The sequence below is a fragment of the Lampris incognitus genome, chromosome 10 (genome assembly GCF_029633865.1).
Source record: "Lampris incognitus isolate fLamInc1 chromosome 10, fLamInc1.hap2, whole genome shotgun sequence".
In the NCBI taxonomy this organism is placed as follows: domain Eukaryota; kingdom Metazoa; phylum Chordata; class Actinopteri; order Lampriformes; family Lampridae; genus Lampris; species Lampris incognitus.
The window spans coordinates 28,671,394-28,689,454 of NC_079220.1; the positions used below are offsets into that span (position 1 = coordinate 28,671,394).

The 18,061-nt window shown below is 44.6% G+C and overlaps 1 protein-coding gene across 2 annotated transcripts in view; it reads right to left on the reverse strand.

Moving 5' to 3' along the window:
* Positions 1-1,143: 1,143 nt before the first annotated feature.
* atp6v0a1a (ATPase H+ transporting V0 subunit a1a) overlaps positions 1,144-18,061 on the reverse strand; it is a 50,506-nt gene continuing 33,588 nt past the window's right edge. The window contains exons 13-22 of one of the 2 annotated variants that reach the window (XM_056288509.1): positions 16,015-16,181; positions 15,819-15,909; positions 15,554-15,672; positions 15,222-15,438; positions 14,956-15,063; positions 14,737-14,844; positions 10,041-10,058; positions 9,405-9,522; positions 8,664-8,835; positions 1,144-2,292 (exon numbers count right to left, since the gene is read on the reverse strand). In XM_056288509.1, the coding sequence (XP_056144484.1) occupies positions 2,199-2,292; positions 8,664-8,835; positions 9,405-9,522; positions 10,041-10,058; positions 14,737-14,844; positions 14,956-15,063; positions 15,222-15,438; positions 15,554-15,672; positions 15,819-15,909; positions 16,015-16,181 (1,212 nt within the window). In that variant the 3' untranslated portion in view covers positions 1,144-2,198. The remainder of the gene's footprint in view (positions 2,293-8,663; positions 8,836-9,404; positions 9,523-10,040; positions 10,059-14,736; positions 14,845-14,955; positions 15,064-15,221; positions 15,439-15,553; positions 15,673-15,818; positions 15,910-16,014; positions 16,182-18,061) is intronic. The other variant, XM_056288510.1, reaches the window with a different exon arrangement.

Here is an 18,061-nt window from a genome sequence, read left to right on the forward strand (position 1 = left end):
TGTCTGAGAAAAATTCAAAACGTCAAGACGTTGGACATCCGGGTAGCGTAGTGGTCTATTCCCTTGCCAACCAACTCAGGGATTGCTGGTTCGAATCCCCGTGTTACCTCCGGCTTGGTCGGGTGTCTTTTCAGACACAACTGGCCATGTCCGCGGGTGGGAAACTGGACGTGAGTATATATGTCCTGGTCACTGCACTAGTGCCTCCTCTGGTTGGTCGGGGTGCCTGTTCGGGGGGGGGGGTGAAACTGGGGGGAATAGCGTGATCCTCCCATGTGCTATGTCCCCCTGGCGAAACTCCTCACTGTCAGGTGAAAAGAAGCGGCTGGTAACTCCACATGTACAGAAGGAGGCATGTGGTAGAGTCTGCAGACCTCCCCGAATTGGCAGAGGGGGTGCAGTAGCGGGACTGCTCGGAAGAGTGGGGTAATTGGCCAGATACAATTGGGGAGAAAAGGGGGGGGGGTCAAGACGGTCCAATTAATGTGAGGGGAGAGACACCTGGACGACTGACTCTGTTTAAGAGTATTTGCCCATAGACACATTTAGGTTTGGGTGAAACCGGTCAGTTATGCAATGATTATTGGCTTACCTGAGAAAAGAGCATCTGAAAAATACATGTCTGTATATCCATTTGTAGTGTTTTCTAAAGTTATTTTCCCTCATTGAACAATAATATGCAGATATCCCCTTTCAGGAACAAAGTTCACCAGTGGAACAGGTAATTAAGATAGTTCACCTGTCACAGCAACTAGAGGCATTAGTATTTCAGACTCAGCTTCACTGCATAAACCTCATACATCCAACTCCAAAGTACCCAAGCATGCATCACCTTCACAGAAAGGCTTGATGTGGACCATGGCAGTAGATATGAAATCAGGTCTTTGTTCTTCATAAAGGCCAGAGGAGTCCATCCAATAGCGCCATCAAGAGGATAACTGATAAAAATTATGTGGCTACTTTGATATTTCTCTATTCCAGCACTAGAGGGAGCCCTACACACATAAAACGTTTTCAAATAGAACTTGAACTAACATCATCAAATATGCTTCTTAATGTGCCTCAAGAAGAAAATTATATTGAGGAACAAGGGAAATCTCATACAGGAAGAGAAAGACCAACACAACAGCAATTAGACCAGATCTTTTCCCCTTTAATGGATCAACAAACACTGAAACTACAGACCTCCCTGCTGCAGGCGATAACATATATACAATGGAATGATTCCATTTTGATTCAATCTTCACATCTCTCTCATTCTATGAGGTCAAATACAGTATCAGCAAACACTGGAACAGAAAAAACAAAAACAAAAAACGAATCAATGTACAACTAAAAAAAACCCAACACAATATTAGATTATTACATAATCAGACCACACTTGGGAGGTAGACCCTTTCTCTGCATAGGGATATGATGAATTACAGAGCAGCAATCACAAAGGACAACACAAGCCAATCTAGGTCTTTTCGCCAAAATTAATACAATTATTCCCTTTGGACTGTTACAGTAGATATGTGTGGGGCTTGTATGTGTGTATGTGTGTAAGATGAAATCACTGAAATAGAGATATAGACAGATGGATAGAGATGTAGAGAGAGAATGAGAGAGACTGACATAATGCGGCTGGAAAAAGGTGTGGGAGATGAGTGGGCTTTAGTGCCCGTGTCTGGAAGCTACCTTTTCACCTACCACTACACCTCACCACTGACGTACGCTGTCAATCAACATGGACTTTTCAATTCAAACTATGGCAAGGTAGATGTCATTTATAAAGAGCAGTACCTCATAGTGAGGGTAAATGAGGAAAAAGCAGGTTTTGCTAAACAAAATCTGTCAGAGTAAATTTGTTGCGGTAGAAAATGACGGACAAGATATGGATATTTTCTGAAGGACGACTGAATAACTATAAACACTGTACATTCTGAGTAGACAGCTGAACATTATTCTACATCAATCACTGTAAATGTTTGTGATCCAGATAGGACAAATTTGTCAAACAAAACAACCAACAACAATAACAAAACAAACAAAAAAAAAACAAAAAAAACAAAATCTTTAAAACAAGTCTAATTTTGACAGACCATGACAAGTGATCTTGAGAGAGTCTGACGACTATATCACACGCAAATCACTACACAAGACAGCACAGGCTCTCAAGATACAAGTGACACGACAGGAACAAGGGTTGGTGGCACTCAGTCTTCAAACCTCCCTTCCAAAATGCTTTCAAAGGTGAAGGGGAGGAACTTAAATCCCTGGCCCAAGTAGAACTTGTTCTGGAACTCCACCCTGATGAGACAAAAAAGGGAAAATATGTCCACGCTTTCAAAACAAAACTGATCTGAGAAGGTTCTCATAGCCAAGTGACGGCACAGGTTAGGTACAAATGACCATCAGGCATTCACAACAGACGACCTCTGTTAGCCGCCGCACAGCTGGCCTCTGTGATGCGGCTGGTAACAGATCCTTCCTTCACCCACCCAACTTTACTTCCCCGCTCCTCTTAAATGCAGCTTGGTCCCAAAGCCAGAAACTGAAGCCTCTTCCTCAGGGGGGTGCCATCTGATGCCATTTTTAATAGCCCTTTGCTAACCAACGCCTGTATGACCTTTCAACTTGGGAATCCCAAATGTTTACATGGTCTGTGTGGCATAGGGTGGTAGATCAGGGGCATCATCACTTTAATGTGGCTATTTGTGAATCTTACCTTTTCATCAAACACTAAATTCTTGCCTCAGATGAATGCTAAAAGAGTGTTACTCTGTGTGTACCATATGTTTTGTCATGATCATTTAAACCCTAACCCTTTACTTTCAGAACCGTCTCATATTGACCCTCGTTTTCAGAAGGGTTCAGAGGCACAATAAATGTGTAAATGAAATGTGGATTGTTGCAAGAATCTAATTTACCTACAGACCGTGTCCAATTCATTTAGCTGTATGTTGTTCTTCTTTGACCAAATTCTGTATGTGTGTGTGAGAGAGAGAGAGAAAGAGAGAGAGAGAGAGAGAGAGAGAGAGAGACTGTAGTTGCCTAATTACAACTCCTTGGATGGACAGGTTTTAAGTTGCTAAAGCGATAAATCTGGGCGTATGGGTGGCGTGGTGGTCTGTTCTGTCGGGGCGCTTGTTTGGGGGACGGGGAACTGGGGGGGAATAGCGTGATCCTCCCACGCGTTACGTCCCCCTGGCGAAACTCCTCACTGTCAGGTGAAAAGAAGCAGCTGGTGACTCCACATGTATCGGAGGAGGCATGTGGTAGTCTGCAGCCCTCCCCGGATCGGTAGAGGGGGTGGAGCATGGGATGGGATGGCTCGGAAGAACGGGATAAAGTACAATTGGAAGAAACGGGGGGGGGGTCAAAAAGCGATTAATCTACCACTTTTAAACAGAAATCCAACACAGAATACATTTACAAGCATTATTCCAGACAAATTAAAACGGAATGGGATTACGATTACTCTCTCGAACCCAAGCTGTGTAGGCCATCGTTGGGCTATCTCCAGTAAAACTGAACATTTAGTGTGGGAATTTACCAACAATACATATCGTTTGGCTATTGAAGCCTTGGACCATCTCTGCTTTAGCAAACCAACAAGATGTGTTATGGTCACCATCTCGCTTCAGAAGGTTGGCAACCATTATGCAGTAACAACTGCAAATTAGGGAATGCAAGTAACTGTCTCAACAAAAAAGTCTTTAAAGTCAGACCAAATATGAAATGCCAATATTTTCTACCATCACTTATTACTTCAACTGTCATCCGCTTTATACTGTCTCGTTCCACAAACAAAGCAAAAAAAAAGTATGAAAAGGTAGAACAGGGTGGCATGGTGGCGCGGTGGTTAGCGCGGTCACCTCACAGCAAGAAGGTCCTGGGTTTGAGCCCCGGGTTGTCCAACGTTGGAGATTGTCCTGGGTTGTCCTCTGTGTGGAGTTTGCATGTTCTCCCCATGTTTGCGTGGGTTTCCATCGGGTGCTCCGGTTTCCTCCCACAGTCCAAAGACATGTAGGTCAGGTGAATTGGCCATACTGAAGTATGTGTGTCGGACCCTGTGATGGCCTGGCGGCCTGTCCAGGGTGTCCGCCCACCTGCCGCCCAATGACTGCTGGGATAGGCTCCAGCATCCCTGCGGCCCTGAGCAGGATAAACGGTTTGGATAATGGATAGATGGATGGAAAAGGTAGAATTCAGTTTTTTCTATTTTTCTCTTTTTAAAAGATCTTGCCCTAATTCAGCTTCTCTCAGCCAATCTTTTTTTCCTGACGTCATCAGATGCACATTCAGAAGTAACATTTTATTTGAAAGGCTGTGCACAAGACTAACATGACACCGTCACAAAAATGACATGACTGACACCCATCATGATCATGAAGGAGTCTTTATGAATGTTTATGACTTGTTATTAAGTGTCATTCAATTGTCATTTTTAATGCAAAGTTGACATTGTTTGAGATGTCTGTTTTCAAGCTACAGACACGCAAAATATATCAAATCGAGTGTCTGTCCCCACTCGGGTTGCTACAACAAAGACATCTCAAACAATGTCAACTTTGCATTAAAAATTACATAATTGATCAAATGACACTTAATGACAACAGTCAAACATTCATAAAGATTCCTTCATGTTCCTGAAAGGTGTCACGTCATGGTTATGACAGTGCCATGTCAGTCTTACGCACACCCCTTCAAATAAAATGTGACCCATTCAGCCAATCAGATCAAACTATCAAAATACGAAAGCCATCCACCCCGACCGCCACTTGTCACTCAAAGGTCAGCTCATGCATATTAATGAGGACCAGACCACTCTCTCCCAGTTCTTGAGAGAATTGAGAACAGTTATGGATAAAAAAAAAAGTCGTTTACAAGTAAAAAAAAAAAATCCTGCTAATTATTTTAGAAGTTAAAAGTTAGATCTGATGAATGATTTCAGACTGTGAATTGGGACCACGGCCTTGCCTGGAGCTGCGACCGAGGAGGCAACACTGAGGGTGGTCTGACAGGATGCGGAAGCGGGGCAGGCTAAGCTAACTGCTAGCCCATGAAGGCTGGCAGTTCTGATAACACCGAGGGTGGTCTGGCCTTGCCTGGCGTTGACTGTGGTGTTTTTGGTGTCGTCGTGTGGAGTGCGGGTAGGTGTGTCGAGGGTGTCTGGCTGGGAGAGCTGGCATTGGATCGGCTGGGGGAGCCTGGTCTCCTGGATCCGGTGGGCCCAAGGACCACGGCCCTTGCCTGGAGCTGCGCCCAAGGAGGAAACACCGAGGGCGGTCTGACAGGACGCGGAAGCGGGGCAGGCTAAGCTAACTGTTAGCCCATGCAGACCGGCAGTTCCAACAGTCATCCTGGCTGGCGTTCATTCCCTTGGACAGTGATTTTTTTTAGTTTGGATATATGTGTTAGTTTAGATACGTATATGTGTTAGTATGTGTGTTCTTGAAGTTCTTGTAGTTTTTGGATATGTGTTTTGTCTTTGTGTTGCTGAGGGCTGGGGGAAATTATATTTCGTTTCATTTCATGTACAGAAGCATATGAGATTTTATGTATGTATTTGCATTTATAATTTATGTATTTATAATTTAATAAATAATAATAATAATGTATTTATAACGTATTTATGACAAATAAGAGTGTTCATGAATCTGGTTCATAAGTAAATAGGTATACTGAGTGAAAGGAGAGTTGCACAGCATCCTGTGTGGAGGATAAATACAGAAATGTGTGCCTGTGACACTGGCATGCTTTGTCAGTGTGCCAGTGGATTATCAAACCCTATTCAGGCTGCCTTTCAGTGACGCCTTATAAAGACCTTAATGAGGGGACAACAAAGGCTCCTCCATATCTAATTTAGATGTCAGACCCTGGTTTACATACCACATATGATATCAATAGATCACACATTATCAACAGGCCCAGCTGATGGACACTCCTCCATCACATGGCCTGGGGAAATGGAAAACCGCAACAAGTTAAATTCCAAATAGGACAAACCGTGTTCTACTCACGGACACACCCTTGGATGGGTTGAGAGGGGGGAGATCAGCAGAGACCCTACAGAACCAAAGAACCACCAGTAACGGACAGTCTAACCTATAGGGGGAGCTACAACACTTTAGCATACAGCCATTTGGCATCCCATTACTGATCTAAAACACAAGCAACTCCATTCTAGAGGGGTTTCATGTGGATCCATGGAGACCTCGTTTGAGTTTTTTTTTTTTTTCAGTGGTTCAAAACAATGAAATATTTTTAGAGGCAAGCCTAGCCAGTGAAAATTTGACAACCCCACACCTCATGTCAAGATTTTGTGCATTAAAATACTCCTAGAGCCATCCATCCATTATCCAAGCTGCTTATCGGAATTGGGGTCGCAGGATGCTGGAGTCTATTTCAGCAGTCATTGGGTGACAGGCGGGGAGACACCCTGGACAGGCCCCCAGTCCATCACAGGGCCGACACACACATTCAAACCTAGGGGCAATTTAGTATGGCTGATTCACCTGACCTGCATGTCTTTGGACTATGGGAGGAAACCGGAGCACCCGGAGGAAACCCACGCAGACATGGGGAGAACATGAAAAACCCCACACAGAGGACAACCCGGGATGACCCCCAAGGTTGGACTACCCCAGGGCTCGAACCCAGGACCTTCTTGCTGTGAGGCGACTCCTAGAGCCACGAAATAGCAATGTTTTTCATCATATATCATCTGTGCACAACCTCAACAAGAACGATGCATGAGTTCTTGAGGTACACCATCATAAAATGTTGACAACAATTTTACCCTTCTAGGTGCACGTGTGTGTGAGGCCAATGATGAAAGGACAAAGGGAGCATGGCTATGATGTTAGCATGAGTACGAGCAGACAGTCTATGTGCAGTGATTCAGCTGATCTTTGGTGGTTGTCCAGTCAATTTACTATTGTTTGAGTATGTGTAAGAGATAGTGTGTGAAACTGAGACCCAAATCAAAAGCAACACCCAGACTTTTGTTGAGGCTGTTTTCAGCTCCTCACCCAAGACTACTGAATGGCCTCTATTTGGACCATCTAAAACTGTGCACGAATTTAAACTTAGCTTTTCACTCTAGCTTTAACTTAGATAATTATACTGTTTCTTTTCTGTTATTCATTATTATTTTACTGACATAGCACTACCTATGCTTTTTTTTTTTACTGTAACTTGTTTTTTTTTTTCTTGTGAGTTTTTTTTAACGTCTGAATTTCCTCTTACGTAAAATGCATCAAACTGCATTTTAAGTAGGGATGCACAGATACCTTTATCAGTATCGGTCCGATAATGTCCTCATGTACTAGTACTCGTAAAACTACTCCAACACAACCGCACCCAATACCCAACTAGACAATTCCAGTGGAAATTGTGAAAAGTGAGCGGTGTGTTTTTAGCCATTCGTATGGGAAGAGGAGGAGGTGGAGCCAGACCGACGATGCAGAGCGACAGCCGAGAGACGCAGACGAACCTGTTGATGTGTCGTTTGTCCAAACGGAGTGAGAAATGACAACGTTACAAGAGCGTGTAACTTGGATGAGTGCAGACAGCCCAGGCACGGAGGGACGCGCCATGTTGGCGGGTCAGAGCGGGGTTTTTTTACCTGCTACACTATGACTGTGTTGCGTGAGGTTGTGTGCCAGCCATGTTTTCTGCTTCACTAATGTTTCAACGGGTAAAAACTACAGACAATGGTGTGAAAAACGAGTACAATCTGATTAAAGATTATTAAAATAAATATATCATTGTACCAAATGCAATGTGACACAGCAATGCGACCTTGTGGTGTTTTTTAAAGCACTTTAAATTAAACCAATCAGGGTGTCCGGGTGGCATGGCAGTCTATTCCGTTGCTTACCAACACGGGGATCGCCGGTTCGAATCCCCATGTTGCCTCCAGCTTGGTCGGGCATTCCTACAGACACAATTGGCCGTGTCTGTGGGAGGGAAGCCGGATGTGGGTATGTGTCTTGGTCGCTGCACTAGCGCCTCCTCTGGTCGGTCGGGGCGCCTGTTCGGAGGGGGGGAGGGGGAACTGGGGGAAATAGTGTAATCCTCCCAAGCGCTATGTCCCCCTGGTGAAACTCCTCACTGTCAGGTGATAAGATGCGGCTGGTGACTCCACATGTATCGGAGGAGGCATGTGGTAGTCTGCAGCCCTCCCCGGATTGGCAGAGGGGATGGAGCAGAAACTGGGACGGTGTAATTGGCCATGTACAATTGGGGAAAAAAAAAAGGGGGGGGGAAATCCAAACCAAAAACAAAAAAAAGAGCAAGTAAATCAATCAAATCAATGTGTAGCCATGATCCTGTAGTTAAAACGATCTAGTTAATTAAATCAGTATGAGTTAATATAGCCTAACACTTCAAACCCTGCAAAATAAACTGCATTATCACTTGGCACAACTCAATATGCATGCAGGGAAGCAGAAAACAGGGTTGGGACGCAACAAAATATTCATATCGGTATTCGGTATCGGCAAGTACTCAAATGTAAGTACTTGTACTTGGTCTGAAAAAAAAGGGGTATCGATGCATCCCTAATTTTAAGGAAAGGCACTTTCTGAATAAAGTTTAAGTGAAGGCTGACTTAGAGAAGCCAACAGCTGTACACACCAAAGAAGCAGACAGATCCATGAGATTTTACTTACCAGTGCAGACGCAGAGCATGCAGGAAGGCTGACAACCCTTCCATAATAAGAAGGATGGCAACTGTGAGGATGGCGAAGGCAGAAAAGATGAAGACGAGTAAAAAGGAGCCCCCAAAGCCCCTTATGGACAAGCCAATGTGCATCACCATGGACCATAGCACTTCAGACAATTCTGTGCATAGGAGGGAAAGAAAGCAGGTCATGGACAGTAGAGTAAGTGATAGGAACCTGAGCCTACAAGTGTATTTGTGCTAGTTTGTCTATACTTCTGTGTATTTATTTGCTTATTGTATCATTCATTCATTATTCAAACCACTTATCCTTACTCAGGGTCGCAGGGATGCTGGAGCCTATCCCAGCAGTCATTGGGCAGCAGGCGGGGAGACACCCTGGACAGGCCGCCAGGCCATCACAGGGCCGACACACACATTCACAGCGAGGGACAATTTAGTACGGCCAATTCACCTGACCTACATGTCTTTGGACTGCGAGAGGAAACCGGAGCACCCAGAGGAAACCCACGCAGACACAGGGAGAACATGCAAACTCCACACAGAGGACAACCTGGGACAACCCCCAAGGTAGGACTAACCCGGGGCTTGAACCCAGGACCTTCTTGCTATGAGGCGACCGTGCTAACCACTGTACCACCGTGCCGCCATAACAAATTATTTTATCATGAGTTTCTGAAATTGAGAGTACAGGAGTATGTAAGTGCACATTATGGTGTGTATGACTTACGTGCATGGGCCAGACTAAGGGCCCATAACCGCAGATAGGAGGCTGTGTTGGAGATACAGCCCAAGCAGTACTCTATGGTATGGATGGCCTGGTGCACTGCCACATCGCCAAAGTTAAACTGTAGAGTACAAGGCAATGACACAAAAGCAGCATCACACATCAGCATGCACTTATGGGTGAAAAGGACTGCACTACAGGGCCTGGGCTCTAAAACAAGATGGGTCATAATGATTGATAGATGAATGAATTGGTGCATGCTAGCTCCATTTGGAAAGGTCGACGGTTTTTGATTTCAAAGAAGCCATTTGACATCGTCCTGTTTGAACACAAGGATTCAGCAGCCCCACTGGATGCCTCCAGCATCCAACACACAAGTGTGATTGGGACCGTAAGGAAGCGCTTAATTTAAGATCCTGCCAGCCCAATCTCCCAGCTGCTTGAGGAATTTCCTCACCCACGAACAGCAATAGTCACCAGAGACACATACACCAACCACAGGCTTACATATACACAGACAGATCTAAGAGCAGCAGGCTCTGTGAACACACAATGAAGCTCTAGGGCAGACAGACAAACTAGCAAACTAGTATTTGCAGAAAAAAAAAAAGGGGGGGGGGTCATGAGCTCCCATCCTACCTCTTCCTCCTCACGGGCCTTGAAAGCAAATGACAAACAGTTACGTTTGGTTACTGACAACACACACTGACAGACATTGTCAAACATTAAAATGAATGAGAGATACCGGTGATAGGCTTATCAGTACAAGACGAAAGAGTGGAACTAGTTTTTTACTGCTACCGCCTGAGGACAAAGGCAAAACTAAGAATGCACCATGTTATGTGACAATTTCCTGCTCTGACATTGTCCAGATTCTCCACATCCTCCTGGTCACCATGTTGCTCTGCTTTTTATGTCTCTGGGGTTGCTGTGGGAATCACTGATGGGGACACAGATAGCTCTAAGCTACACAAACTAACCCTCTGAGACAACAGATGGATGCAGCCTGTTGAACATATACCATGAACTCAATAACACAGGGGTGCTTGAGTGAGCAGCAAATTGCAGCTTATTGCAATTTGGATCATAAAGATAACCATAAAGATGCCATTTCTCCTTGTTTGAACAAAGCAGAGCAAATGTCCTCTCTGGTGGCATTCAATACTACAAAGTGGGCCAAGACAAGGTTCCTTGTATTACTGGGTCTTCGATAAAATGACTGAAGTGGCTGATCATGTAGAAATGGGACAAATAAACACCGTCTTTCAAAGGAGGTTTTCCATTTAAACCTGCAGTAAGTGGTGGATTTTTACTGCTTCTGCAGCTTAACATCTGTCCAGCCATAGTAGGAATTAAGCTACCGGGTCCATATACAACACTTATGCTACATACCACCACACATATGCTTACATATACACGAGAGTTTGGTCAAATTAATGAAAAACAACAAACGGCTAAAGGAATTTGACATGGTCAAAGAAAAATAGTTACTTAGAACAAACCAAATTCAATTTATTTGGCCTTGAACCGAAATTAAACTTTGTGAAAACCAGAGTATACATCTCCCAGAGTTTATGTCGTTTCACACAATGCTCTTAAGTGCCCATCAAGTAACGGCTGAACACACCACAGCTCACACAACAGCCTCATATCTTCCATGAACTCAAGCACAAACAAACAGAGGATGTGTTTGTTTTGGCATGTGCTGCTTGTAGTCATCAAAAAAGTACTAGTCGTTTCAGCGGGCAGAACAATAGAATGAGATCAATTACACAGCAGGAAAAACAAATTAAAAAAAAACAAAAAAAACAAAAACACAAGGCCCTCCTCTGGTCTGAACCATAGCCCCCGCTGGCTCCCTCTGAACACCTCTGTGGCTTCAGAGTGCTGCAGGATAGGGATGGGTATTGTTACCGTACTACTCTTACCAATACTGCTTATCGAGCCGGTACTTTAACGGTACTCTTGTTGGTTCTTTTTGTTATTTTTTAAAGAGAGACAGAAAAAATTAAGAACAGAATTAACTTTGCTTTATTTTCTCATGTCTGCACAGAGCGTTCTTTTTTTTTTTCTTCCCCTTTTTCTCCCCAATCGTATGTGTCCAATTACTCCATACTTCTGAGCCATCCTGGTCTCTGCTCTACCCCCTCTGCCGAGCCAGGGAGGGCCGCACACTACCACATGCCTCCTCCGATACATGTGGAGTCGCCAGCCGCTTCTTGTCACCTGGCACTGAGGAGTTTCACCAGCGGGACATAGCGCATGGGAGGATCATGCTATTCTCCCCCAGTTCCCCTCCCCCCCGAACGGGCGCCCTGACCGACCAGAAGAGGTACTAGTGCAGCGACCAGGACACATACCCACATCCGGCTTCCCACCGACAGACACAGCCAATTGTGTCTGTAGGGATGCCCGACCAAGCCAGAGGTAACATGAGGATTCTAACCGCAGAGCCCCGTGTTGGCAGGCAGCGGAATATAATTTTTAACATCTTTTAAATAAAATCTTGTTTCAATATCATTTAAATTGTCATATTTAAATTAAATAAAATGTAATCACATTTGTAAATGAACTTGTGGTATTTAAATACCATAAAAATAAAGATAAACTGTAGTCTAGTATTTTGTATACCAATTAAGCTATCCATCTCACAGTGAAAGAACAACCATGTAGCCTATCAAAATTTTAATAATTGCATTAACCATTGAAGTGACGTCTAATTGTAGAACAGTCTGAAACAAATCCGACAGAGAAAAAACAAGACTAGGTTAAAACCCTGTATATGGCTGGACCGCAACCACATTTAGAAAGCGCCTGTTTTTACGCGGCGGCACGGTGGTGCAGTGGTTAGCGCGGTCACCTCGCAGCAAGAATGTCCTGAGTTCGAGCCCCAGACTAGTCCAACCTTGGGGGTCGTCCTCTGTGTGGAGTTTGCATGTTCTCCCCGTGTCTGCGTGGGTTTCCTCCGGGGGCGCCGGTTTCCTCCCACAGTCCAAAGACATGTAGGTCGGGTGAATTGGCCGTACTAAATTGTCCCTAGGTATGAATATGTGTGTGTGTGTGTGTGTGTGTGTGTGTGTGTGTGTGTGTGTGTGTGTGTGTCGGCCCTGTGTGATGGCCCGGCGGCCTGTACAGGGTGTCTCTCCCACCTGCCACCCAATGACTGCTGGGATATGCTCCAGCCTCCCCGTGATCCTAAGAGCAGGATAAGCAGTTCGGATAATGGATGGATGGATGTTTTTACACGACTGTTTAGAAAGCAGCTGTTTTGACATCGGTTCTATGAACAGGATGTACTGGACAGCAGTTTTCAAACCCTGGTTATTTATACAATTAAATAGCTCGAATTTAGTTTTTATATGAAACAATTACCTGGGTCACATGACCCAGTGGCCCAATCATGTCAAACTGATTAGTCAGTCCCTTCGGGACATTCGGGTTTGTAGGGCTGGCCCCGCTTGCGGGTCCAGCCAAAAACAGGCTTGCTTCAGTCAGGAGGGGAATGAACACTCATCTTACAGACACTTGGTGCTATCTGTTGTTATGAATGTATACTGACATTTAAAAGTCTAGACCCCTAATATAAGATGACCCCACTTTTTCAGACGTATTTCCAGGAAGAAAAAAAAACACGTCTTATATTCAGACAATACAGTAGTTAACCCTGTGTGGGCTCTAGGCTGCTAGCATACATAACATACCTGATGTGGATGGGGCAACGAGAGACAAACTACGAGCCAATTAGTCGAAAACTGGGCATTTCTCTACCTGTATTTGATGCACTTTCGTGAGATGTTTTGAAAGATTGCTTGTGTTTCCACGCTTACAACATGCAAAAGACTTCTCACACTTGTGGCAACGACTCTAGTGAAGTATAACCAGACTTGTGACCGTTTAATTCTCTCTCCGCCATCGTCACTATGAGCAAGCTGTGTGTGTGTGTGTGTGTGTGTGTTGGCCCCACCCCTCTCTCCTGGATTGTTAAAAGCAAAAAATGCATCATAGACAAATGTCTTAATCTTGTTTGCAGATTAGAAACAGAGTTGGTGAGATAAAAGCTACAATATAACATTTATGTAGCCTAAATAAATAGGAAATTTATTTTCTTAATTTCTCCAATACATATAGCAGAACCATTAACAGCTGAGCTTATCAGTACTACAGTCTTTAATAATTTAGCATCAGTGCCTGTTTAATACCGGTGTTTGGTACCCATCCCTACTGCAGGAAGGACAACAAACAGCCTAGCTGGCTTTGACGAGAGGGCAAAGAGGCGCCTCGACATTGTTTCTTAATGTTTATCAGGAAATGTGTACTAAAAAGGACAGAATGAGGAAAAACAGTTATCCCACAAGTTTAACAGCCGCTATTAAACATCGGCTGTCTGTTTCATTTTACAATGCCACTACAACTTGAAGACCAGAAATGGTGAGAGGCTGGAGTTTCTTCCGTACTTGCTTTAGCAAATACCACTCCCGTATCCGGAAGTGATACTGTTCTGTGTTGCTATGGGGGTGGAAACACGAGGCATCGGTGTGGTTTTCCACCCTACAGTCGATTAATGAATTATTCAATTGTACTCCGTCCACGCTGACGCCAAGTCTAACAAACTGTAACCCTCCACTCATACAGTTCATCTAAAACCTTTATGTGAGACTTGGTACGACTCACTGAGCAGCAGAGTTAGAGAAACATTAGACATGTTAGAGAAACAGAGAAACATTAGAGAAACATCAAAAACAAATGAAAAACAAACATCCATACTCTATACCAAATGATGATTGTTGTTGGTTGTCAATTTTTTTAATTTTGATTTGATTTTGATATACTTTATTAATCCCTGAGGGGAAATTATGCTCTGCATTTAACCCATCCTAGCTATGTAGCTAAGAGCAGTTCATCTTGCCATGCCTTGGTCAGGGGCAAAGACAGGAGTATTAGCTCTAAAATGCATGTCTTTTTGATGATGAGGGAAACCGGAGCACCCGGAGAAAACTCGCCGCAAACACGGGGAGAACATGCAAACTCCACACAGAGGATGACCTGGGATGACCTCCAAGGTTAGACAACCTTGGGATTTGAACCCAGGACCTTCTTGCCGTGAGGCGACAGTGCTAACCACTGGGCCACCATGCCAAATTTCATCAGGAGACCATTATAATGACCCATAATAGCAAAGTTTCAAACTTTCACCCAACCACCTGCTTCACCAAACAATTGGATTACCAATAATTCACCTCCCTAACCAGTGAGGGGGAGAAGGTGTGAGTTATGACTTATAGAAGATTATTATTTGTGGCCAATGCTACAGGTTAGCAGTCATGGTGCAGCTTACCTCTGGTTCCTCTTCAGAATGCTGTGAGAGCTGGTCATGCTGGATGATCTCTGCCTCATCCTCTGTGGGTCCATTGGCCACACGGATCCCTCCAAAATTCTGCGTCCCCTTTTGAACAAGTTTCAAGACTGTAGTCAGGATGCTTGTGAGCAATGGGAATGGTGCACATAGACATGGACACATGTTTGAGAATGAGGTGCAGGGCTGCTTTTCCCTTACCAGATTTTTCCGCCACAGGTACTGTCTTCGCAGAACCAGAGTTTTCACTATTAACATACAGGGAACACAGGCCAGGGCAACTATCACCAACAGTGACTGGAGACCCATCTACATATCCAGGGGCAGGAAACAGAAAATGTTTAAATTGCAATAGCCCAAGTTATTTCAACCAAGGACAAAGGAATGGTTTGACTGATGGACATATGGATAGGTGGGTGGACAGATGATGAGACGGACTGAGTAAGTGTTGGACCAATGTATCTAACCTGCCCTCTGTAGAGAGGTTTGTTACTGGGGTCGTTGTAGTTGAAGAGGAACATGTTAATGAAGGCGATGAGCAGACTGGGAGCATCCCTGGATGAGCGTGCGTCGTAAGACAGCCACTTGTAAAACACCAAGAGGACCAGGTAGCCAAACAGGCTGGCCATGAAGACTATCTCTGGGATAAACCCCAGGTAGATGTTGAGGGGCTTCTTGAAGTACCTGCACACAAACATATGCAACCAGTCTGTAAAAATTTGTAACAATCCTGCACAGAGTGCAGGTGGTACAAACAGAAATATTCCAATGTGTCCTTCAGCAGTGGAGCAGGTCTCACAGATGGTTAAAAAGACTGAGGGTCACTCCAAACAGCATGTGGATGACTCCCAGGATGATAGACATCTTCATCTTGAAGGAGTTGAGGAACGTCAGCTTGTTGGCAGCAATGTTCCAGATCTGCAGGTTTAACATGGTTACAGATTTCATAAACATAGTCCAAACTATTACTGAAATAAAAATGTTAATAACAAAGATTTCTTTTGGTTCACTTAATTCTGAAGGATTACACACAAATTTGGAAAGTAAAAAAGTTTAATAATCACAGGGTCAATGCCAATGGGGTATGGTCCATTGAACACTCCGTCTATTGCTGGATCCAACTGTAGAACTCTATTACTATTGAGCGTCGCAACCCTGGAGAGAATATGAACACAGTGGGAGATTTCCAACCCTTCAATTACTGTATGACTACAAGGATTACTGGTTTTGAGGCTATCCATTTTTTCTAATGATACTTACGTCCAGTTGCCTCCTACACGAGGCGTGAACATGGGTCTAACACTCCAACCAGAGCCAAACAGGTTGAGGGACTTGGAGAAGCAGTCATTGTAGATGATGCCAGTGTAGATGGAAAAAATTCCCATCAACAGGATGATGTACCGTCCCGCAAACACCATGCTGAACATCTAGCAAGAAACACCACATGATTTTTTTGTGATTTCCCATGGAAAAATAAGCTTTGATGGAACATTTGAACTGTAAATTCTATCACTTCCTAGCTTGTTATTCTAATGTTTTTGTCATTTTTTACAGTCAAACCCGCTAAAGTCGATCCCACTGGAAGAGGGGGAAAAATAGTTAACGTAATGGGCCTCGGGGTTAACGGGGTTTGTTGAAAGTTTAGGTTGTTTGGTACTCATGGAGATCGGCGTCGACTTAACTGATTTTACTAGACAATGGAAATGTTGCTTCCTGAACACTTTCGGGTGTATTTTATGGATTTTGGTTTGCTGATCATGAAAATCACCTTAAAATTTTCCTATCACATACTGTTTTGTAGATCTAACCTATTTTTGTGATTTCCTGTCATATTTTAAGTCGACTAGTATATTGTCCACAATGCAAGCTGTGTTGGTCAGTCCAAGCATGCCTGGGCATGCACTGAGTGTAGGTGCTATGCGAATGTTGTCTTAGGCATGCCTGGGCATGCTTAGTAAGGTTAGATGCTGGCAGACCGGCTATAAAAGCTGCTCACCTTTACAGATACTGTTTGGACGCATGTTGATGCACATGTTCTTCAGGCAACAGCATAGTGAGTATACTTAACAATAGGGTTTATTGTCTTCAGGAAGACAACACATCAGAAATGTCTCATCAATGTTGCAACAGTTGCAATACATTCTGCAACTTATGTGGCGAGTATACGCCTAAGGCTCAAAGACACAACATGACTGCACTTATTAAGAAAGCCTATGAGCTCTGCTTCGGATGTAAAATTGGTGACCAAGAGCAACCCTGGGCTCCTCACATTTTTGATGCAACTTGTGCAGTCAACCTGAGAGCTTGGCTCAGAGGTACTCAGAAGCCAATGCCATTTGAAGTCCCAAAGATATGGCAAGAACAGAATGATCACGTGATGCACTGTTACTTCTGTCTGACCAATATATCTGGCTTCTCTACTAAAAATAAGAAATCTAGTTACTCATGGCTTGGTCGAGCATCCCTACAGAAACAATTGGCCGTGTCTGCGGGTGGGAAGCCGGATGTGGGTATGTGTCCTGGTCGCTGCACTAGTGCCTCCTCTGGTCAGTCAGGGCGCCTGCTCGGGGGGAGGGAAACTGGGGGGAATAGCGTGATCCTCCCATGCGCTATGTCCCCCTGGTGAAACTCCTCACTGTAAGATGAAAAGAAGCAGCTGGCGATTCCACATGTATCTGAGGAGACATGTGGTAGTCTGCAGCCCTCCCTGGATCGGCAGAGGAGGTGGAGCAGCAACCAGGATGGCTCGGAAGAGTGGGGTAATTGGTCGGGTACAACTGGGGAGAAAAAAGCGGAAAAAGTCCAATAAATAATAAATCTAGGGGCATCCGGGTGGCGTGGCAGTCTATTCCGTTGCCTACCAACACAGGGATCACTGGTTCGAATCCCCGTGTTACCTTCGGCTTGGTCGGGTGTCCCTCCCTACAGACACAATTGGCCGTGTCTGTTGGTGGGAAGCCAGATGTGGGTATATGTCCTGCACTAGCGCCTCCTCTGGTCGGTCAGGGTGCCTGTTCGGGGGGGAGGGGGAACTGGGGGGGGGGGGAATAGCGTGATCCTCCCACACGCTACGTCCCCATGGTGAAAGTCCTCACTATCAGGTGAAAAGAAGCGGCTGGCGACTCCACATTTATCGGAGGAGGCATGTGGTAGTCTGCAGCCCTCCCAAGATTGGCAGAGAGGGTGGAGCAGTGACCAGGACAGCTCGGAATACTGGGGTAACTGGCCAAGCACAGTTGGGGATTAAAAGGGGGAAAATCCACAAAAAAAAAAGAAAGGAAAAAAGAAATCTTTTGAATACCCCAAT